The following is a 24,019-nucleotide window of genomic DNA, read 5'->3' as shown; positions in this document are numbered from 1 at the left end:
AACATTACCCCAAACACCAACACACAGTCCTTTCTCTTTTCCAGCCCAGCGCGCTAGGCCAAATTGAGGCACTGACAACAACAACAACAACAATTTGCATTTATGTTACACCTTTCACCAGGGTAGGGTCTGGTAGCCAGTCAAGTGGAGGTAGTGGGTTTGCTAGTAAGCAGGTCGGAGGATCTTGAAGTCAAAAAGGGCCTCATCACATTACCCCACCCCTCAAACCACCAAAAAGCTACGATGATAGCCTTTTCTCCACATTGATCTTTTATACAATGTAAAAGTGCAGTGTTAAAGAAAATCATAATTCCAGAGTTCCCATTCTGCACTTAGAAGGGCAAATCAGTCACTGGGGGGCAGGGAATCCTCCCATTGAATTGTCTTCAAGATCCTCATGCTAAACTTCAAAGCCCTCTGTGATCTTTCCTTTCCTACCCTATCTCTGCACTCTCATCCAGCGCCACTGTCCTCACCACTCGCTTTGTTCCACAAATTCATACTTGTTGCATGTAACTCACCTCCTCTTTCAGCCACAATGCTTCCACCCTCTGGGAGCTCCATCCCCAAATTCTTCAGCCTCATACCAATCCTTGAGGGTTTGTCTAACTCAGTAATGGGAGAGGTGATTGCATATGTAGAAAAGACTGACACCCCATTAGGCTTGCTTTCATTATGTATATTACCTTATTGGGAATCATCTATATTTCATCTGTGCTATAACAACAACATTACATTTGTATAGTGCCTTTCACGTCAGGAGGACCTCCCAAGGTACAGTAATTAAATATTCTAATTTTTCCTTAAACTCTGAAGGTAATTTAGCAAAATTCAGGTATTTCTCTCTGGCATTGCCATATGCATTGTCAACCTAAGATCAAATGTAAGGATAATATATATATGGCTCCAATGAATACAGAATCCTATGGATTTTATCAAACATTTGATCATCTGCATGAATTACGGCCTGGCTCAATTCGTGAGCAGTTTCACAAAGTTGTAGGTTCAAGACTTGGTGCCTAGGCTAGGCTGACACTCCAGTGCAGTACTGGGACTGCATTGTCAAAGATGCCATCCTTCAGCATAGGCAGCATTACTTGAGCTAAAGGTGAGTGGGGGGCAGGACCCTCCAGATCTACCCACAGTTCACCTCTTCAAGGGGAGCTGGAGGGGGGGAGGGGTAAGCCCTGAGGAGAACCACAGACATTCCTCCAAGCAGCCCCAACCCCTAGGCCCTCTCCTGCCCCTTTCCCAAACTATCCATGGCCCCCGCTACTTCCGGTCCAGCAGGCTGTTCGTCAAGGTGTCCTCACCTCTGAATAGCCTCTGGACCAATCAGTCAAACCAACTACTCACCTGGCTTCAAGGGGCCGACCCTTTACCTGAGTGTTATTCGGCACTCCCTGAAGAATATTTTCACCTGTCACCTATATCCTTCAGATGAGATGTTAAACCAAGGTCTTTTTTGCTTCATCAGTGTAATGAGGAGCTACCTGAAATCTAAGTTTCACCCACAAAATATTGTCACATCACTTTACAGTATATCCTGTGAAGTGCTTTGAGGTGTCTAAATGACGTGATAAGGAGCTATATCAAATGCAAGGATTATTATTAAGTACAATAAAGTCCTGGGAACTCGTCACTCCAAGCGAAAAGGGCTCAGTGACAAGTTACCCGGAGTGGCAAGTTAGGCATATATATAAATACATAAACAATGCAGCCAGGATATTGACAGCAATATGACTTAAGTGGCAGTAAGAAGTTAAGTCAGGGTTGAGTTATCAGTTTACTGTATAATCATTATAGCCTTCAGCCTGAACTTGATATGATAATGTAATAACTGATCTCTTCATGCACTTAGTGATCAATTATGCCCTGAAATATGTAAGCACAGATTTGTAAAAATGACAAAAAGATATTTGATTGTGCTTTTGTATAAATAAGAGGTAATGTTAATGCTGCATAATAAATACACAAGCATTCATATCAGTGCTTTGGGTCGTCCTCCCGGCGTGAAAGGCACTATACAAATGTAATTTTGTTGTTGCTTACGTAATTGCATTCTTTTTCCAGTCCCAACCTGGGCAAGTGAAGCTGAGCAAACCAGTGGCTCTGTGGACTCAGCAGGATGTTTGCAAATGGTTGAAGAAGCACTGCCCCAATCAGTATCATACCTACAGTGAATCCTTCAAACAGCACGACATAACAGGTAGGGTAAACGGGTAAGAATCTTGGGGGTGGGAGCCAGGGTATGTTGTCTCATCAAGGTGTCTATAATTTTGGGACATATGCACCTCCTTTTTCAACTTACTGTATTCCTTCCCCATCTTTCAATTTCCTGGCAACAACAGACTACACACCAGCTGTGAGCAATGAGCTGAACAACGGGAGCTGTATGAGAGAAGTGAGGGCACTCCATTGTTTCCTCAACCAGTGGTGCCAGGGATTTGCATCTGTTGTTTGCCACTTACCAAAATGCTGGACTGAAGCTGAAATTACATAAAGATGCACTCGGCATTTACAATAACCAATAGATTAAGCTGCCTTCTGCCTTAAAGGGACCTTCTACGTTTTCTCAATAGGTCAACTATTATGTAAAATAATATCACGAATGGCAACTTGGGGAGTGGAGATAATAATCCTTGCATTTGATATAGCACTTTTCACGTCTTCTAGACGTCTCAAAGCGCTTCACAGAATATACTGTGAAGTGAATTGATTGTATATTTGTGGGCGAGATCTGGCTTTGTTTGTTTTGAGGGGGTGGGTGGACTGGGTGCAACTCCTCAGCAGAGAGTCCTGTAGCTCAGTGGTTAGAGCACTCGCTGTATTCAATACAAGTGAGAGACCTGAGTTCAATTCCAGGCAGGGCGAAACCTTGGGCAAGTTTCCTTACTCCACACAGAGCCTAATAATAATCCCTCCAAAACCAAAAACAATAATAAATTGGTCATTTTCAATCTACGACTGTTTGTGGGACATTGCTGTGCGCAATTGGCTGCCGCGTTCGCCCACAAATATACAGTCAATTCACTTTACAGTGTGTTCTGTGAAGCGCTTTGGGACGTCCTCCCGACGTGAAAAGCGCTATATCAAATGCAAGGATTATTATTATTTATTAAACACTTAGTATCAAGGGAACTGGTTGGGAGGAATTACAAAGCCTAATAACGTGAGGGAATCTTCTGTATAAGAAGATTTTTATGTTGCAGTACAAAATACACTCAATTCAAGTAGGTTTTCCTCCACTGTTCCTTCTTAGTTGGTGGGTGTTCAGTATCACTGAGTCTTTTGTAGAACATTATTGTGCAATTTTGTTAATGGAGAAAAAAAATCTAGAAGAGCACATTGTCCTTAATGTTCCACTCGTTAGTGTGAATCATTGACAAAAATGGTTAGAAATGAGAATGCCCTCTCCTTTGCTTTCAACCACCCACACCACATAATCTATTTGAAACACAATAAAAAAACGTGCGAGAAATCCTTACAAAAAGTCTGCAATTCTGCCTCCCTTGCCCAAATGGCTCTAAATAAACTCCACTGAAACATAATGAGTAACACCTAATATAAAAAAGCACTGAATATGAAAATGCCATTCAGTGCATCAATTTTTTTTGGACAGCTTGGTGTCTGACACATTCGGAAGCCCATCACCGTGCCTAAGAGTAGCCAAACCAAACAGAGCCCCATGTATCCCACCAATACATTCCAGAGATATTTGCACACTCTCTCCCAAGAGGGACACATTCTGCTTACCTAATTCTGGAAAGTATTAGATGCAGGTTGGCAAGAGACAAGGCTTGGGGACACCCCAAAGTGTGTGTTGGGGTACTGCTGGAGTCTAACCCGTTAAAACCACATAGTTTACCATTGAGAGCACTGTCTGGTAAGCTTGCAGATGCTTGTCCGGAGAGGACCACCCTACCCATTAGGGCTTCGGCTTGCAGGGTTAACTAGAGCTGCGCGGGAAGAGTCTTTGCCCCCAGTGACTAGTCTGCCCTTCAAAGTCCTGCCGATGAGCCAGTCATCAGCAGTGCCCTGGAATACTGCTGAGCCTCTGGCTCAGGAAATACATTATAATAATAATAATAATAATAATAATTCTTGCATTTGCTTTTCACGTCTTCTCAACGTCTCAAAGCGCTTCACAGAATATGCTGTAAAGTGAATTGACTGTATATTTGTGGGCAAAACACGGCAGCCAATTGCACACAGCAGTGTCCCACAAACAGTCATTGATTGAAAATGACCAATTTATTATTGTTTTGTTTTGGAGGGATTATTATTTGGCGTGTGGAGTAAGGAAACTTGCCCAAGGTTTCGCCCTGCCTGGAATTGAACCCTGGTGTCTCGCTTGCAAGGCAAGTGCTCTAACCACTGAGCTATAGGACTCCATTACTGAGACCACTACAGAGGGTTGGCTGGATTCTGTTGCGAACAGGTCATCTTGGAGCCAGTTCAGCTTTAAAGTTCTGGTTTTGACATGTTCCAATCTCCCACAATGGACAGCCTTGCCCAATAGTCACGAAACTGTTGTGCGAGGCCATCTAACAAGGTACCCACAACCTTAAGGCATCCCCTGGTACTTAGTACCAGTGCAGCTTTTGAGGAATGTAAACTGCACTCACAAGCCAGCAAACCACTCTCTCCATAAATAACGGAAAAATTTCTCTATTGTGGTGATCCGGCAACTCGATCTCACGGTTTTAACACTTCCTACCAAACCTTCTACACAGAGATGCATTTTATACTACAATGGTTAAACCTTTGAACTTTGAAAGGTGTAATAAATTGTTGATCATCTCTCTCTGAATTAGGTTCCGAATAATCCTACTTATTTGCCTTATCCATGTAAGGCAGAAATTCAGAGTTCAAATGCTCGGAGGACACTTACAGTTAATTCTTGCAAGTATAATAATAATAATACTTGCATTTGATATAGCGCTTTTCATGTCTTCTAGATGTCTCAAACCGCTTCACAGAATTTACTGTAAAGTGAATTGATTGTATATTTGAGGGCGAATTGCAGCATCCAATTACGCATAGCAGTGTCCCACAAACAGTTCTGGATTGGGGTGACCAATTTATTATTTTTTTCCTTTGAGGGATTATTATCAGGCGTATGGAGTAAGGAAACTTGCCCAAGGTTTCGCCCTGTCGGGAATCGAACCCAGGTCTCTCACTTGCAAGGCGAGTGCTCTAACCACTGAGCTACAGGACTCTTAAGTACTAAGTATCTGGAATTAATACAGGAAACAATAGATCTCAACAGAATTCACCCTGCCATGCAAAGCCACAGGAATTGAAGCAAATTCCTATTTTAAAGTAGTGCAATATTTTATACTTTAACCCAGACTAAAAATAAAGTATGGGGAAGGGCAATTTAATTACAGGACACTGTGTTATACGAATGCCAATTTCATCATTCAGGTCAAGATCATTTTGATACAATTTTTAAAATATAAATAGTGCTGGAGCATTGATAATTTACGAACACTATATAATTACCAAAGGTCTCGACTGAATTGCTTAGTACTTTACAATGCTGAAACTGGAGCCTTAAATGGATTTTAAAAACCTGATCTCTTTATACACACACTCTTGAAATAGCATCAATTTAAGATCCAAAACTGACAGTCCACAAGTGGAAAATATTTGTTAAAAATAGCTTGGATTTGTTTCAGTAGCTCCTGAATCTGACTTTGTCAGACACATTTAATATGAAGAACATGTTTCTACGAAGATCTGTTAATTTAATGTCAAGTTTTCTATAATCTGGGGCCTTTCTACCTGAGAACAATACATTAGTTTCCTTGATATGCAGTGATACGACTGACAGAAACCACTTCAGAGTAAGCAAGTGTGTGATAAAACAGCAAGCAATTATTTGATTGATGAATTGAATAATACAAGCCATCAAAGTACACTCAGATTTTAAATATTTAGGTACATTTACATGGTCATTCACATAATGGTGAAAGAGTAAGAGTAATTGATTGAATGTAGTGCTCAAGAGATCAACATTCACTTGTCACTCATTACTTAACCTACAGCTTTACTTGTCCTCAACTGAACAGATTGGTGACATTAAATCTAAATATTAATTAAATTACATATACATATTCAAGAGAGTTTATTTAAAGAATTAGTCTTTTGTACATATGCTCACTAGTTGTCTAACTTTACTTTCCATCAAAATTATTTTGCTACATTTCTTGGCTCCCTGGTTTTGGTATTCACAGCAGTCAAGAAACCAGAAGTCAAGTAAATTGATCTCAGAGCTGTAGCAATCACAATCAAGCTAACCACTCCCTCTCTAATAATAATAATCCTTGCATTTGATATATCGCTTTTCACGTCGGGAGGACGTCCCAAAGCGCTTCACAGAACACACTGTAAACTGAATTGACTATATTTGTGGGCGAACGCGGCAGCCAATTGTGCACAGCAATGTCCCACAAACAGTCGTAGATTGAAAATGACCAATTTTTTTTTTTTTTTTTGGAGGAATTATTGTTAGGCTCTGTGTGGAGTAAGGAAACTTGCCCAAGGTTTCGCCCTCTGCCTGGAATTGAACTCAGGTCTCTCACTTGTATTGAATACAGCGAGTGCTCTAACCACTGAGTTACAGTACAAGGAAAGGAAAATGTGGAAATAAGTTTAATGTTTCTCCCGGAAGAGTTACTGGAGGGAAGGTACTATCTTTCAATATATTTTCTGATTTATAGCTGGCTCTTGCATCAAATCTTTTTTGAGCTTGTGTGTCCTAAAATGATGAGAACAATCTTAGCAGGTTGTTGAATACAAATTTTAGTTGACATTCTGTACTTTTTATTAACAATGAGTAAAAAGTTGAAAATCCATCTCTGAAAGCTGTAACAAAGTCAAATGGGATTCTGGGGTTTCTACATTGAATACAAAAGTAGTATTCATTTGTGTTGAATTTACACAAGATATTGTCTAACCTGCATTTGAAATATTGGGTTAATTACAGAGAATTGAAAGGATACAGTGGAGGTCCACTTAATAATAATCCTTGCATTTGATATAGCGCCTTATCACGTCATTGGGATATATTGTAAAGTGAATTGAGTGTATTTTGTGGGAGAAGATGTAGTAGTAAACAGGTACATGTAGTATACAGGGATGAGGAGTTATAGATATGACAAATGTGAAAGCCAGTTACACACATAATTGTTCCACAAACAGCCATGAAGTGAATGACTAATTTATTATTCAGTAGAGAGTATTCTTTTCAGATTGGTATTATGGCATTTTGTGCAGGTAGAATAGAAGTATTATGCTGTATTCAGCCATGGTACACCTGGCGGTGTTTGCTGCTGAAATACAGTATTTAAGTTTATAAAATACTGAAATTGTGAGTGAATAAGTGAGGCTTGTACATTTCTTTTTCAAAGCCACATTTTCTTACATCACTCATATAAAAACAAATAAAACTACTGCTGGGGTCAAAGAGATGTGTTCAGATTCAGTCTAATTGCAAGCAAGCTTCTGCCTCTGCAGCCAAAGCAATCTTCACTTTACCCTGTCCTAGAATCTATGACAATTGACTACCTTTACATAGTAAAACCTTGCATATCTGCTTTGAATACAAATGCTATTCCTGTAATATAACTGGCTTCAGAGTAATAGAGCATGTCGCATGTAATCTTCAGAGCAACAGAGCATGTAATCTATAACCTATCTACTCTAGAAATCTAAAACAACCTGTTCTAATGTGGATATATCTTCAAGATCAATTACTCTTCCTTCAGTGGAACAAAGGGGCATGGAGAGCTATTGATGCCTTGCTTGTGATAGAGGACCTTAAGGGGGAAACCAAATCTAAAGGAAATACAGGTGCTTTCTTTTCAAAGTATCCAATCACTTCCCTCTTTCCACCCCAACTATACAAGAGTATAGTTTATTTTTACAGCAAGTTACATTTATATAGCTCCTTTCATGTTGGGAGGACGTCGCACAGGGCTTCACAGCTGACAGTCAAACGGACGTGTTTTTAAGAGGCTCTTGAATACTGCGAAAGAGAAAGCAAAGTCAAAGAGATTTGGAAGTGAGCTCTAGAGGACAGAGTTATGCATTGTTGATGAAGGCTTGGCCACTGGGATGTGAGGACTGAGCAGTAAATCGATGAATTTCAGGTGGACATTGTTGTGTGCAAATTGGCTGCCACATTTGCCAACGATTGCACAGTAACTTCACAGAAAAATCCCGATGTGAAAGATGTTGTATCAAGTGTATATTATTTATTCATCTTAATATACATTGAGCTGGATCATGCCAAGATTCCCTGTAGCGTTTTATAAAACCTAGGGAATCGTAAAGAAAAGTGACATTTCTTGGAAAGTAAAATTTTACTTTTAAAATGTGTTCACTCTCCTATTAACTTGTAGACTCATCAGAATGCTGTTTCTTCCTGTGATATGGTTCCATGGCCTTTAACCATCCTCTGATACTTTGCCCAAACAGCCACTGGGAGAAGCTAATTGTTTCTTACATGTAATTTGCAATATTTGCAAAACTGCTAACTGTGATTTCTATGTCATTAGAGTGTAAAATTAAAAAGTCTGACCAGCAAAACTCGTGACCAGAGATAGATGACGATATGTCTGCCCTTTACAATAGCAATCCCCTCAGATTCCCCCAACGCATTGTCTGCATAACAAATGGCAAGTGGTTTCCTGACAAACAGTTCCTTTTGCAAACTGGTACACATTGAAATGTTTCCTGGAAGCTGAAGAAGCGTTGTGAGATATAAAGTGCAGCGCACTTGCATTTAGATCTTTTGCGCAGTAATCAATCTTGTTTGCCTTGCACAAGGTTTCTGGTTCTAGTAGCTCATTGAAAGGTTACTCTTCAAAACACTTAATATATATCTCTGCTAATGAAGATTTTTATTTACAGCGACGCTTGTTTGTTTTCATTCATTTATTATTTGACTATCGATCTTCCTATGAAACAAACAAATGTAGTCAAAAAAATTGCCGAAAGGCAAAATAAAAAGTCAGCATTGTTACGATTCATGAAGGCAGCAATTCAAATAAAGCCGATTAGCTTTGAACAATACCCACACTAGTACAGTTTTGGTTTAATAATCAAGTCATTTATTCCGGCAGTAACTAGTTGGAAAAGTATAAAGGTCATAAGATTATGGGTTCAAACCCAACATCGAGACTTGAGGTCTACTAGAGACTATAATCCGGGACAAAATAAACTTCTAGAGACTATAATCCGAGACAAAATAAATTTTCACTTAGAAAAATCTGGGTTAATAAAGGACAGCCAACATGGATTTATTAATGGTAAATCATGACTAACAAACCTGATAGAGTTTGTTGATGAAGAGAGTGTGGAAGAAGGTAGTGCAGTTGATATAGTTTATATGGATTTTTGAAAGAAGTTTGATAAAGTGCCACATAAGAGACTTGTAAGCAAAATAGAAGCCCAAGGGAGAAAGGGACGGTGGCAGCATGGATACAGACCCGACTGGGAGAGAGAAAGTAGAGAGTGATGGTGAACTGTTGTTTTTCTGACTGGAGGAAGTGCAGTGGTGTCCTCCAGGGGTCGGTATTGGGACCACTGCTGTTTTTGATCCATATAAATGACCCGGACTTGGGTATAGGGAGTACGATTTCCAAGTTTGCAGATGATACTAAGCTAAGAAAAGTAGCAAACGGTGAGGAGGATAGTAGCAGATTGCAAGAAGACTTAGACCGACTGGTAAAATGGGCAGAGACGTGGCAGATAAAATTTAATGCAGAGAAATGCAAAGTGATGCATTTTGGGAGGAAGATTGAGGAGAGGCCATATGGCAGAATCTTAAAGGGGGTGAAGGAACAGAGAGACCTGAGGGCTCATATAAGTAAATCTTTGAAGGTGGCAGAACAGGTAGATACAGCTGTTAAAAAAACAGATGGGATACAAGGCTTTATAAATAGGCGCATAGGATACAAAAGTCAGGAAGTTATGATGAACCTTTATAAACCACTGGTTCGGCCTCAGCTGGAGACTGTGTTCAGTTCTGGTCCCCACACTTTAGGAAGGATGTCAAGGCATTGGAGAGGGTGCAAAGGAGATTTACCAGGATGGTACCAGGAATGAGGGACTTCAGTTATCAGGAGAGGCTAGAGAAGCTAGGATTATTCTCCTTGGAGCAGAGGAGGTTAAGAGGAGAATTAATAGAAGTTTTCAAAATTATGAGGGGATTCGATAGGCTGAACAAGGATAAACTATTTCCACTGGAGGATGGGTCGGTAACCCGAGGACACTGAATTAAAATAGTTGCCGAGAAATTTTTTCACACAGCAAGATGTGGAATGCATTGGCTGAAAGAGTGGAAGCTGATTCGATAACAACTTTTAACAGAGATGTAGATAATTATTTGGAGAGGACAAGTTTGCAGGGCTATGGGGAGAGAGCTGGGGAGTGGGATTGATTTGGATAGCTCTTTTCAAAGAGCTATCAGACACAATGGGTTGAATGGCCTCCTTCTGTGATGTATAATTGTATAATTCTATGATTCTATGATAATCTAAGACAAACCATCTCTAGACCTTTTTGGCACATCTGGCTGCCATATTTGATTGCAGCAACATTCATTGTATTTGACAGTAATTACCCTTAGTTCCCACCTCGTGTATTTACAATCGCTGCAGCTAGAAAGGAACGAGATGAAGTCCTAATGTGTTCTCTCAGAGATTAGATATTAGTGGTCAAGAAAGCCTTGGTTTGGATCTGAAAGAAATATATTTTTTTGGACTGCCAATATGCTTTGAGGAGCCCTGAGACAATATTTATTCTCCCCCCACCCCCCCCCCCCCCCCCCCCCACTACCAAAAAAAGGTTCACAACAACCTCATTCCTTGAATAATTTTGTATGTTGGAAATTCATAGTGAATGCATTTCTTGGGGTCAAAAAAATTCTATAACTAATTAGGTTGACCCTCCCACCTCATGTAGTATGAATGTATTTTCATTGGCATACTTGGACCAATTTATAAAAAAACATATGTCTTTTTGTACCATTGCCCTTTTAGGTCGGGCACTTTTGAGATTGACTGACAAGAAGCTGGAACGAATGGGTATCGTTCTAGAGACTCAGCGGCAACATGTCCTGCAGCAAGTCTTGCACCTGAGGGTCCGAGAAGAAGTTCGAAACTTACAGCTACTTACACAAGGTATGGATTGTAGTCACAAATGGAGTGGGGGTGGGCAGGGATATCTTTACCTGGATTAGTATACGGTGAAGAATTTAATATCTTTAGGTTTGAGGAAAGTGGAACCAAGTGGAGGAGTGAGTTAGCGTCAGCACAGCTGTGATGAGCCAAATGGCCTCCTGCGCTGTTAGCATGATTCTGTGATTCTCAACTTTTTATTAGTGTCCAAGTAAATGATGATTTGCATTTTCTTTATGACGTTCAGGGGCAATTAAGTTACAAGGAAGCATTTAAATATAAAGTTGGGGAAAAAACTCCAATGTACACAAACTACAGTGAAAATTAAGCAGGAAATAGAATCAATAACTCACAGGGAACTGAGGAACAATGGGATTTGGGAGTGCAGGTACATAAGCCATTGAAAATGCCATCACAAATGGCTGTGAAGAGGGCTAATTGTATGCTGGGTTTTATACACAGAGGCATAGAATACAAAAGAATTTATGCTGTTTGTATAAATCATTGATTAGGACACAACTGGTGTATTGCATCTAGTTCTGGGCACCTCACTTCAGGAAGGATGTTAGGGCTTTGGAGGAGGTGCAGAGGAGTTTTCGAGGGGGTGAAGGATTACAATTATGAGGATAGATTGGAGAAGCTGGGCCTGCTTTTTAGTAGAGCAGGGAAAGTTCACAGGGGTCCTGATTGAGGTGTACAAAATCATGAGGGGTTTTGTTAAGGTAAATAGAAAGAAATTATTTCCATTGGTAGGGGAGTCATTTACTAAGAGATGTAATTATAAGATGTCAGTAAGAAGAGTAAAAGAATTTGGGAGGAATTCTTTCACCCAGAGAGTAATTGGGATATGGAATGCCCTGCTGAGTAGGGTAGAGGAGGCTGAGTCCATCATAGCTTTCAAGAGGAAAGTAGACAGACATTTGATAGCGAGGGGCTTGAAGAGGTATGGGGATAAGGCAGCACAGTGGGATTGAAGCTATCTCCTTGCTCTGTACCTGGTGCAGGCTCGTTGGGCCAAATTTCTTCTTTCTCCACTGTAGATTTCTATGCTTTTATGCAATAATAACTTGCATTTAGATAGCACCCTTCACATGCGGCAGCATATTCAGAATACATTCGAATAAGAGAATCGTAGAGCACTGAAGGAGTGCATTAGTCTATCGTGTCTGTGTTGGTTCTTTATGTATTAATCTTAATAAGTAAAAACTTCATATCCAGTTTGTTTCATCAATAATTTCTGTAAAATGGCTTTATTTGTCCAAAGAGCCAAGATGAAAGAGTGGAAAATCATTTCCGTTCTGTTATGAGGTATTTGTCATCATACATTTGTTATATGGTTGTCATGCAACTGAAAATCTAATTCATCTTTTGATTGCATTAGGACAGCTATATGACTAGATAGCTGGCTGCAGTTGGTGTGCCTTGCATCATACTTCATTGTAAGACAATCTGAGTAGTTTGTAAAGGAAAAAAAAGCTTTATAAATATTACATTTCACTCCAGTGTGTATAAAATTGAAAGGAGAGATCAAAGCAAAATTCTTGGCATTTGCTGAATATCATTGTCTGTGAAATTGAGAAATAATGCCTAATACAAAATATGATTTGCAATTAAATAAACAACCTTTAGCTAGCTTTCAAGCTCAGTAAATTCATGAAACATTAAAATGGCACTTGAAACATTAAAAATAATTGTTTAGTTCAAGTCCTGACAGGATGTGATTGGATATTGAGTGGCAGTCAGTGATATCACCGAGTATTTTTTTAAAAAGATTTTTCTAACAATAAATTATTGCACTTTGCCTATTGAGAGTGTTAAATACCTTATTGTTTTGACTATACTGGATGGGCAACTTTAATTTAGGATTAGTTATATTGCTGGAGATAGAATAATTGTACTATTCGATAAGCACTGCTTTAAAATTGCATTGCTCTCCTTAAACTTAGATATGTTTGTTTGTCAGCCATAACTGTCACTGCTAATGTTATTACACTCCGACTGCGTTATTCCTACATTTGCTTCTTGAACCAAGTGTCAAGTGCTCAATCTTGAGTTTTTGTGATCCTGGTTAGGTTGAATTTACTATACGCAGGCCCCCAATCAATTAACTCTAAAATGCGGATAACTTGACTGTTAGAGTTAACTTCTGTAATTCCACTTCCCTACTCTTTCCTTCTTTAGTGTTCTGACTCTTCAATTGTTTTTCCAGTTCTCTTTGAAATGTTAAGGTCTTGCTCTCAATAACCACTTTTTAAATGTATTCCATCTGACACGGATGCCTTTTGTGAAGAATTGTGAAACAGAACAGCATCCTATCACTCCACTGGTCCACAGGCTACCTATCTAAACTGATGTTTTATTGACGTGAAATAAGAATTGTGAAGCAAGTGTGTTTGGTTTGTGTTCAGCAGTGGTTGCTTTTTGTAAGTTCTGTCTCTGTTGCTGCCCCAGCACACAGTGGAATAGGGCAGAGGTTCATGGCAGCAATTTTCTGTACTGCAAATGGTTGATCTTTGTTTGTGCTGTCAAAAGGCATAATTGTAGGTTGGATACTATTTCCTTAGATCTCTCCCTAAAGGACAAACATTCTATTTTTATCCCAGTTTCATTAATTTAGACATTGAGAATGATGTGGGACTTGCCCAGTGGTTCAATGGCTAATGCCCTTACTTTACACTGCAATTGTTTCAAGTCAAAATTGACATTCTAACTTACTATGGATAGTTTTTTAAATTAACTTTTCAATCCTAGCTCAGCTCCATTATCTCCTCGTTCCCCAGTAGAACGAGTTCAAGATTCTCATTCTCACATGTAACTCACTCCATGGTTTCACTCATCCTTCCTCTGCAACCTCCTTCACCCATACCAACTCACCTGTTCTCTTCGCTCGGCTAACACCGACCTACTCTGTATCCTCTGCCCTATTTGCTTCATTGGAGGACAGGCTTTCAGCCTTTGCCTCTGGAAATCAATTGCCAGGTCCTTCCAACTTGCTGCCTCCCTCTATCAAGGTACACCTCAAAATGAACCTCTCTTTCAGTTGAGCACAGGTCCACTTTGGGATGTACTCCTGAAGTGAAAGGCATTATATACAAGTATAAATTGTACAGTTGTAGTGGATCCGATATCCAGGGTGTTTAGAACATCAAGACAACTACCTGAATTCCTGGGTGCCCACCTTAAGCATAGCTGGTCACAGTCAAGATCGGAATCAACCGAATTGAGATAAAAATAGAATATTGATCGCTTACAACTGTGAAGCTTTAAAGAAATGGTATCTAACCTCCAATTGAACCCTTCTTACACAAATCAAGGTCAAGCATCTGCTGTATGAAAAATTGCTGTCATGAACCTCTATGCTACTGATGTTTATCCTAGTGTTGTGGAGCACCATACTAATAGAGCTTTACAACAACAACAAGATTCCATTTATAAAGCCCTTTCACGTCAGGAGGACGTCCCAAGGCGCTGCACAGTTGGGTCATGACCCGAGCAGGGGGGAAATGGTCAGGGTGAGGGGAGGGAAGGGAGGGAGCGAGGAGGGGGGAAATGGTCAGGGTGAGGGGAGGGAAGGGAGGGAGCGAGGAGGGGGAAGAGAGTCGAGAGGGGAGCTGAAGGCACGGTCAAAGAGAAAGGTTTTGAGACCGGCCTTGAAGGAGGAAAGGGAGGAAGCAGCGAAGGCACTGGGGGATGGAGTTCCAGAGCCTCGGGGCTGAGAGGCTGAAGGCCCGACCACCGATGGTAGGGCGGTTGGGGCGGGGGACGTGGAGCAGACCGGAGCCAGAGGAACGGAGGGTATGGGCAGGTAGGTAGGGGGATAGTAGGTTGGAGAGGTAGGAGGGAGCAAGGCCGTGAATGGCCTTGTAGGTGAGGATGAGGATCTTGAATTCGATCCTCTGGGGGATGGGGAGCCAGTGGAGGCGAGTGAGGGTGGGAGTGATGTGGTCCCGAAGCCTGGTGCGGGACAGTACACGAGCTGCAGAGTTCTGAATGACCTGCAGCTTGTGGAGGGAGGTGGCGGGAAGGCCGGCGAGGAGAGAGTTCCCATAGTCCAGCCTTGAGGTGACAAAGGCGTGGACCAGGGTTTCAGCAGCGTGAGGGGTGAGGTAGTGCCGTAGTCTGGCGACATTCCGGAGGTGATGGAAGGCGGTGCCAGTTGTGGTGCGGATGTGAGGGAGAAAGGACAGCTCAGGGTCGAACAAAACGCCGAGGTTCCTGACCGGCTTTGAGAGGTGGAGAGTGCAGCCTTGGATGCTGATGGTGTCAGCGCCTGAGGTGCGGAGGCGCTGACGTGAGCCAATCAGGAGGGCCTCGGTTTTTCGCACGTTGAGCTGAAGAAAGTTGTCTCTCGTCCAGGACTCGATGTCGGACAGGCAGACTGTCAGGACATCGGTGGTCGTGGAGTTGAGAGTAGAGGAGGAAAGGTAGAGTTGGGTGTCATCCACATACATGTGGAAGTTAACTCCATGTCTGCGGATGATGTCACCGAGGGGGAGCATATGCAACCTCTGTGAATACAGCAGGCATGTACTGAGTGGAGGAAGTGACTTCAGAGGTAACATGACAATCCCAAAAGCAGTTATTTAATAGGGTGGGCAGTCGGCTAGATAGTGCCAGAGATTGGGTGTACCATACTTCTTGGTCTGGTGCAGGCCCACAGTATACCGAATAATAACAATCATACTTGCATTTGATATAGCGCCTTATCAAATCTTCTAGATGTCTCAAAGCGCTTCACAGCATAAGCAGTAAAGTGAATTGACTGTATATTTTGTGGGTGAAACGCGGGGGACAATTGCGAACAGCAGTGTCCCACAAACAGTCATGGATTGAGTGGGCTACAAGTGCTATTAGCAAACAGGTGTATGACTGAGATGCCATGAGAGTGCCTGTAATTTTCCTAGTGCAGTTTAACTATATAATAATAATAATCCTTGCATTTGATATAGCGCTTTTCACGTCACGAGGAAGTCCCAAAGCGCTTCACAGAACACACTGTAAAGTGAATTGACTGTATATTTGTGGGCGAACGCGGCAGCCAATTGCGCACAGCAATTTCCCACAAACAGTCGTAGATTGAAAATGACCAATTTATTATTGTTTGGGGTTTTTGGAGGGATAATTATTAGGCGTGTGGAGTAAGGAAACTTGCCCAAGGTTTCGCCCTATATTGGTTGAAATGGATAACACAAACAAAACTACTTTGTCTTGACTGAGGGCATTTACCTGTTTTAACATGGTGGTTGAGCGTGAAATCACATTACAAAACATTCTGTGTTTCCTTCTGTTTCAACCAGGTAGATTAATCACTTTATGTAATCCAATATTTTTCAGGATGATAGTTTATGCCAACTCAAATACAAGCACACTCTTGCCCTTGGCCTGTAAACCTTTGTATCCAAACAACTCAGTATTGTTAGATTTTCACCAAGCTTCATGAAGGTATGTGTCTTCTCATCTGATATTCAGTGGTTGGCATCATATTCATATTAGAATTCCTGGTTATATTGCTTGTCTAAATACTGACCTCAGTTGTCAATAAATTAGACAAGTGAGGTCAATATTTAGGGGTACAATACATTGACCAGCCCATTGATCATAGCTCTTGAAAATGCAGCACTTTTATTGTTTTATCCACTCTGCTCTTCAACTTTGATCTTAGGTAAGGCCAAGCCAGCTGCTGAATGAAGCTTCACTGGCTGTAACATCAAAAGAGCATCTCTATCGTCCATTTCTCGATAGCTCCTCAGTGAGAGCTGGTAAAAGATGTGTATTTTTTTTAAAAATAATTGAACTCCCTCTTTTGTTCATGAAAGGTGAATGAATTTGTCTTCAATTTCTTTTTAAATCTGTGGTGGTTGCACTCATCTAATGGTCCCTCTGCTGCTTTATGATTATTTTGGGAACTGTACAGCATTTGAAATAAGCTGCTCGTCAATACAACAACAAGATTACATTTGTATAGCGCCTTTCACGACGTGAAAGGCACGTTACAAATGTAATTTTCTTGTTGTTGATTTAGTTCACTTTTAAGTAAAACTAATACTTTTTGGTAACGTTTTCAGTGCCCCAGGTAAAACTTTATGGTTATTTGAGGGGCTTTGCTGTGTGGAAAAATTGGCTATGTGCTTACAAATACACAGTCACCAAACTTTATCGCAAATCTTGTGAAGCACTTTGAACATCTTCCCGACATCAAATATGCCTTATGAAATTCCATATAGATTATTATAATTACTATTTACACTGCTTTTTTATCCCATTCTATGAGCTGTACTAGATGCATATTGGTAAAAATACATGCAGTATTTTTACAAGGTTCTATCTTTTAATCAGAATATAGTTTTTTTCTGTATATGTACTCATGGCTTGTAAAATGCGTATCCTGTGTCAGTAATTGATGTTATTGGCCCTGATGGATAATTCTGTTTAGAATGAATTTGAAGTTTTGTAAAGTGATTTTAAAACACTAATTGTGAGACCCCAGGAGTCTCATTAAAGTGCTGGTAACAAAAGTCGTACGCAAAAAGCCAAAAGTAATTAAAGGGGAAACAGTGAAGTGTTATATAACCAGTCCTGACTAATTGGGATTCAGTTTTAATGTTCATTTTGTCTTCTCATTTCCCAGCAGTTTTCTCCCTGTTTAATTATTAAAGCAGGCTCTGGCCTGCCCCCACCCTCAATCCCTCCACCCTCTCTCTCCGTTTTCAAGTTCCACCTGAAAACTTTCCTTTTCAACCGTGCTTACAGTCACCCTTTCGCCCCACCAGCTCGGAGTCAGGCTCTGCCACTGTTAAGCACTCTGAGATGCTACCCTGTGTGGAAGGCACTATACAGTTGTTATTGTTGTTGATTGTAATTTGAGTGGATAGCTCCAGTGGGGGGAGTTAGCACCAGCTTTGGCTCAATTGGCTAGATGGTTATAATTCCGTCTTTGCTGCAATTTCTTTTATAATGTAAAACAGTTCTGCAAATCTTACCTTAGCAGCCTGACTCACTTGTGTTGCTTAAACACTTATTAGTTTTCTCAATGTTAAAACCAGGTTGTGAAAAGATGATCATTTGGCAATTTATTTTAGAAATCTGACCAGCTCCAAGGTCCTTTTTGAAATTGTTGAAATGGTGAAAAAGATCTTCAGACACATTTGTACTAAATTGTCTTTTGAAAAACCTTTTTGAATTTTCACTCACCAAACTTACCATTCTGCTTCAATATTGTCTAACTGATGTTTTAATCACTGTGTTTTCAAAAGTTATAAGCAAGCAGCAATTCACAAAATTAATTTTCTAGTTATGTAAGCTTTCCAGATCCTTTATTTTCACTTCCTAGAACTTTTAAGAGAGAAGTAGATGGGTATTTGGAGAGGACAGGATTGCAGGGCTAAGGAGTGAAAGCGGGCCAATGGGATTGCTCTTTTCGGAGCCGGAGCAGACACGATGAGCCGAATGGCTTTTTTTTGTGCTGTATGATTCTATGATTCTATACTGTCCATTCACAACAAATGGCAAATAATATCAGCAATGCTTCTGTGCAGGAAATGACATCATTAATAACCCAGTAGTCATTTTGTTTAAGCATTGGAAGCCAGGTGTACCTCACAGCGGATATAAGCATCAGCACTATACCACGATACATTGTAACAGACTTCTCCCAAACCCAAAAGAATGGATCAATGTACTTTTTGCATAATGCAACAGGAAATTCTTGCAAAATGATCAAAGGTAGAAAAAGAATTGAAAGGAAATGATTCATTACTATAAGACAACATGAAACAGCATAAACATCTGCTGGAATCATCTTGAAGATGAGTCCAAACTTGACTGACTGTTTCCAGGGGTTTGGCTGAATGTCCTTAGGGTTCAATGACATTCTCAAAATCACAGTCAAATTTGTTTTTCTGCTAATCCTCTGATATGGTTAATCTATTCTAGGGAAATTATTGGTTTTCAATCCCTTGAGCCCATGTAGAATTTCTGCCCAGTAATCTCAAGGTCCTAGCACTTGAATAACTTGTTTAAAATCACCCAAAAAGCAGTCATTTCATATATTCACTATCTACTGCTATCCTCATTTACAACTCCCCTTACGGACAGCAAACAAAATGTCTAATTCAATTGAACAATAACTTAACCATACAACAATATTAAGTGCGAACTGCAACATTAGATATAATTTTGCTGTCAATTTAAGCAAAATATGTCAATTTAAGCAAAACATTCACTGAGATGTACTGTATTGATACAGAAATTGCATTATGAAAGAGTTTCTGCAAATTAAAGGTGGTGTAGAAGTGTTCATCTTTTGTAAAGTACAGCAAGCGTAATTATTTTCTAACTAATCTAGTAGTGTGACAAAAGGCACTGTTAGCTGCGGGCTCTGATTTCAATTAAGAATAGATTTGTAATTAAAGATTGACATCTAACCACATTGGTTAGATTAACCCAGTGTCTGGTGTTATACTTTCTTTCCCCACCTTTCCCTCTTCCCCCACCCTGCATTGTAAAGTGAATTGACTGTATATTTTGTGGACAAAACACGGCAGTCAATTGCACACAACAGTGTCACACAAACAATCATGGATTGAGTGACCAAATATTTTTTTTTTGAAGGGATTATTACTCCTGGAAAAGTGATTCACCAATCGACTAACAATCGGGTTCCTATTTACTTCTAGGTAAGTAGAGGCGTGGGTGGAATAAGGAAACTTGCCTAAGGTTTTGCCCTGTCGAGGAAACATTACCTTCATTTCTACTCATTCCAACACCTTAAGTATGATATCCTGACAGTATTCTTTTATCTCCAATGCTCATCAAGCATTCATGTAGAGACCATTTCTTGTACTGTTTCCCTGTGGACAGAAAAATCTGTAGGAGAGCATCTAGTGGTGTCAAGGTTTGGAAGAGGAGGCTTTTCATTTGAGATTTGACAAGAGCCTGAAATCTTAATCTCGTTCTCCATAAATGTACTTCTTCAAAAGATTCTAGTCATCAAAAGACGTTTTGTTTCTTACCATTCTTTACAGTCTAGGCTCTGGTTCCTGCGTGCTGAGTTACTGAGATTCAAACTCTATTGTCATGAATCCACCAGTTTCCATTTCTCCAAGGAGATTATTTTAGAGAAGTTATTCCCACTAGTGAATCATTTAGCAGTTGAATGAAGCTATTAGTGTCAGACTGGCTCAGTTGGTAGCACTTTTGTCTCTGAGTCAGAAGGGTGTGGGTTCAAGCCCCACGTCGAGACTTGTATTCAAGTCTGACACTTCACTGAGAAATCTGTCCTTTGGATGAGAATTTAAACTGAGGCTCTCTCAGGTGGATGTTAAAAATCCTATTGTACTAATTGAAAAGAGAAGACAGTCTTTCACGGTACCTGGTGAACAATCCACCCAAATAACGTTGCTCATTCGCCTCATTGCCATTTATGGAACATTGTTGTGCGTACTTCGAATCATCAAAACAAAAGAGGACGGCCCAGGCCCTAGAGGGAGTGTAGAGGAGAGCAACGAACATGGTCCCCAGTGTTGGAGAAATGAGCCATGAGCAACAATTAATGGAATTATTGGATTAATGGAATATGCTACCAAGAAAGGCCAGGACACTGGACTGGTTTATAAAGCAGTTTGATGTAATCCAGCACCTGAGAAAGTCCTCCCGACATGAAAGGCACGATACAAATGTAATTTTGTTGTTGGTGTTGTAATGATGGAGAGACACTAAGGTGGGTATTCTGGAAGGATGAAATCAAAATGGGCCGCAGATTCACATCCAAGCCAATCTTGTGATGTTGTGAAATCTCTACAGTAATTGTACTCCACATATCTTTACCACCAATATGAGGTGCCCATATCAGGACCTCTACTTTGATGAGGCTATGTTACTACTATTTTCAAAAATTCACTAAGTTCTTCATCCCATAGTTAAAAATGAAGAAAGTATTCTCCCCACTTGTCGTTCTACCAGGTTTGACCTCAATCTAATCAGTATGGACAGATAACCCAAGGTGTAGCCCCACCTTATTTCCATTTTATTAGAGAAGACCAATACAGCAACAACAGAAATAACTTGCAATTGTATAGCACCTTCCACAAGGGGTAGCATTTTGAATACAATGTGAAGGGAATCATATTTTATCCAGATTTATTTCAGGCATAGGTTACACTGTGTGTTTTTAAAAAATTGTGTGTTACCTTACCTAACATGCTAGATTTTCTAGCTCACTGATCGAGGGGGAAAGATTTAATATTGCAATCCAGAAATACCAGTTTCATTAAAATGTATCCTTTCATTAACCCTCCATTGCTTAGAATTCATTTCAATGCTGCCTCCAACAGAACACTGCACTAATTATGCCTGCCTGCGTTTCTCTCACTCGCTTCGTATTCAGGAACAGAAGCCGAGAACAAGAGCAGGTTTGACTTATTGGGTGGCAGTGAGATTGATTGCACCGAGGTCTAATTTAGTCCAGAATGATTGGTTTTGCCAGGCACTGAACTGCACCGGAAAACAACCACAGGGCTTGGGTTTCAATTTGATTGGTTTACTCTGCTAAGTGAGACTGCTGAACAGCCTGTTGATTTAATAAGGTCAGTAAATTTACAGCTACAAAAAGGGTGCCATTTATAAATCAAATTCCTTCTCTTGTTCCTTAATGGAGATGGAAGTGCTGCATATGCAAACGATGGACTGGTTTCATTTACTCCCAAGGAACATGGCTAAGAACGTCCACCATTAACATTTGCAAGAGGAACAATAAAAATAAACCAGACATGGCTAAGAATTGATAGGAATTCTTGCCTCTTGAGGCCGAAGGTTTGGGGTTTAAGACCCATGTTTGCACTTTGAAAAGATAAAGGACATTTCTCCCAGTTTCTCACAGGAGCCAAATCAGCAGTTCCCCAGATAAATGATCATTCGCTGCTAATCAAAAAATGTCAGCAGAATTATAAAAAGCCAAAAGCAAATGCATCTTATTTTAAGGTGTACCTCACTGCCTCCATCACAGTTATTTATTGCAGTAGAGATCACACTCAATACACTAATGATGTTTCACCTATTCTTGTACCTCCCGACGTGAAAGGCGCAATACAAATGTAATCTTGTTGTTGTCTTGATGTCACTAATGGCTCCAATTCAGTAACTGCTCCCTGAAGATGTTTTCATCCCGACCTTTGCCAACAGCTGTTGTCCTGCTCCCTGTTGAACAAAGACCTTGAAATTCCACAATTGGGTCAATGCTTATGCTCAGGTCAAGGCTGATGATGCATCACATAGAATCACATGCAGTCAGGAGCAGAGGCAGGAGAGCGAGGGGTGGAACCGAGACCTAGCAGAGGGGATAAAAGCTACAGCGAGGAGAGCAGTCAGCCAGTCAGGAGCAACAACAACAAGATTCCATTTATAGAGCGCCTTTCACGTCGGGAGGACGTCCCAAGGCGCTGGACAGTTGGGCCAGGACCCGAGCAGGGGGGAAGTGGTCAGGGTGAGGGGAGGGAAGGGAGGGAGCGAGGAGGGGGTAGAGAGTCGAGAGGGGAGCTGAAGGTACGGTCAAAGAGAAAGGTCTTGAGACCGGCCTTGAAGGAGGAAAGGGAGGAGGCGGCGAAGGCACTGGGGGATAGAGCAGAGCGAGGAGAGAGATAAAAAAAACAAGCGACCTGCGGGAAAATTAAAAAGTGACATCAGACAGACATCACAATCAAAACATTCTGGAAGAGTAAACTAACAGCTAACACTAACTACTAACTAACAGTAAACTAACAGCTAACACTAACTACTAACTAACAGTAAACTAACAGCTAACACTACAACAACAACAACAACAAGATTCCATTTATTGAGCGCCTTTCACGGCGGGAGGACGTCCCAGCGCCTTGGGACGTCCTCCCGACTAACTACTAACTAACAGTAAATTAACAGCTAAGAACTAATTAACAACACTAAAAATAAAATATTTTTTTAAAAAATTAATTAAGAATTTAACTTTTAAAAAATAATAATATATTAATTAAATAAAACTTTAATTCACAGTGGGGGTGGGAGAGGTGATAACGGCATGGCAGGTGTTGTGTGACATGTGGGAATTGCTGGAGGGCAGACTGAGCCCGGGTGACCACACCTGCAGCAAATGTCTGCAACTGAGGCAGCTCCAGCTCAGAGTGTCTGAGCTGGAATCCGAGGTGCAGACATTGCGCAGGATCAGGGACAGTGAGTGCTTCCTGGATAGTTTCATCCTGGAGCCAGTCATTCCCCTGAGGCTCAGGGAATGTATAGATAATAGTATCAGTCAAGGATAGGATAGGGTGTGTGACAGGCAGGAGGTTAAGGAGTGGTAGTGAAGCCTCAGGCTTTTAACCTTGGCCAACAGTTACAAGATCCTTGCAACCTGTGTGGACAAGGAAGCCTGTGAGGAGGAAGGAAAACGTGATTCCAATATTAGGGGAAACAAACAGAAAGTTGTAGTAATTGGGGACAAGACTATCAGGCGGATAGATACACTTATCTGCAGCCACAACCAGGAAACCCGAAGGCTTGTTGCCTTCCTGGGGCCAGGGTGAAGGACGCCTCGGCAGGGCTGAAGGAGAATCTAAAATATGAGGGCGAGGATCCATTGGTGGTATTTCACATAGGTACCAATGACATAGGTAGGGTTAGTTGTGATGATTTGAGGAGGGAGTTCAAGGAGCTGGGAACTAAATTAAAACAAAAAACATCAAAGGTAGTGATATCAGGATTGCTTTCTTTGACATGTGTAAATTGGTACAGGAATAAGCAAATTAGAGAGTTAAATGCATGGCTGAGGGAGTGGTGCAGAATGCAGGGGTTTCATTTTA

The 24,019-nt window shown here is 40.7% G+C and overlaps 1 protein-coding gene across 1 annotated transcript in view; it reads left to right on the top strand.

The window, feature by feature from the left end:
- Window positions 1–24,019, top strand: part of samd12 (sterile alpha motif domain containing 12) — a 69,012-nt gene that overhangs the window by 31,605 nt on the left and 13,388 nt on the right. The window contains exons 3-4 of the mRNA XM_007903225.2: window positions 2,074–2,209; window positions 11,055–11,195. Coding sequence (XP_007901416.1) covers window positions 2,074–2,209; window positions 11,055–11,195 — 277 coding nt within the window. The remainder of the gene's footprint in view (window positions 1–2,073; window positions 2,210–11,054; window positions 11,196–24,019) is intronic.

Source organism: Callorhinchus milii, unplaced genomic scaffold, assembly GCF_018977255.1.
Source record: "Callorhinchus milii isolate IMCB2004 unplaced genomic scaffold, IMCB_Cmil_1.0 Scaffold2, whole genome shotgun sequence".
Lineage (NCBI taxonomy): Eukaryota > Metazoa > Chordata > Chondrichthyes > Chimaeriformes > Callorhinchidae > Callorhinchus > Callorhinchus milii.
This window is presented reverse-complemented; position numbering and strand designations above follow the sequence as displayed.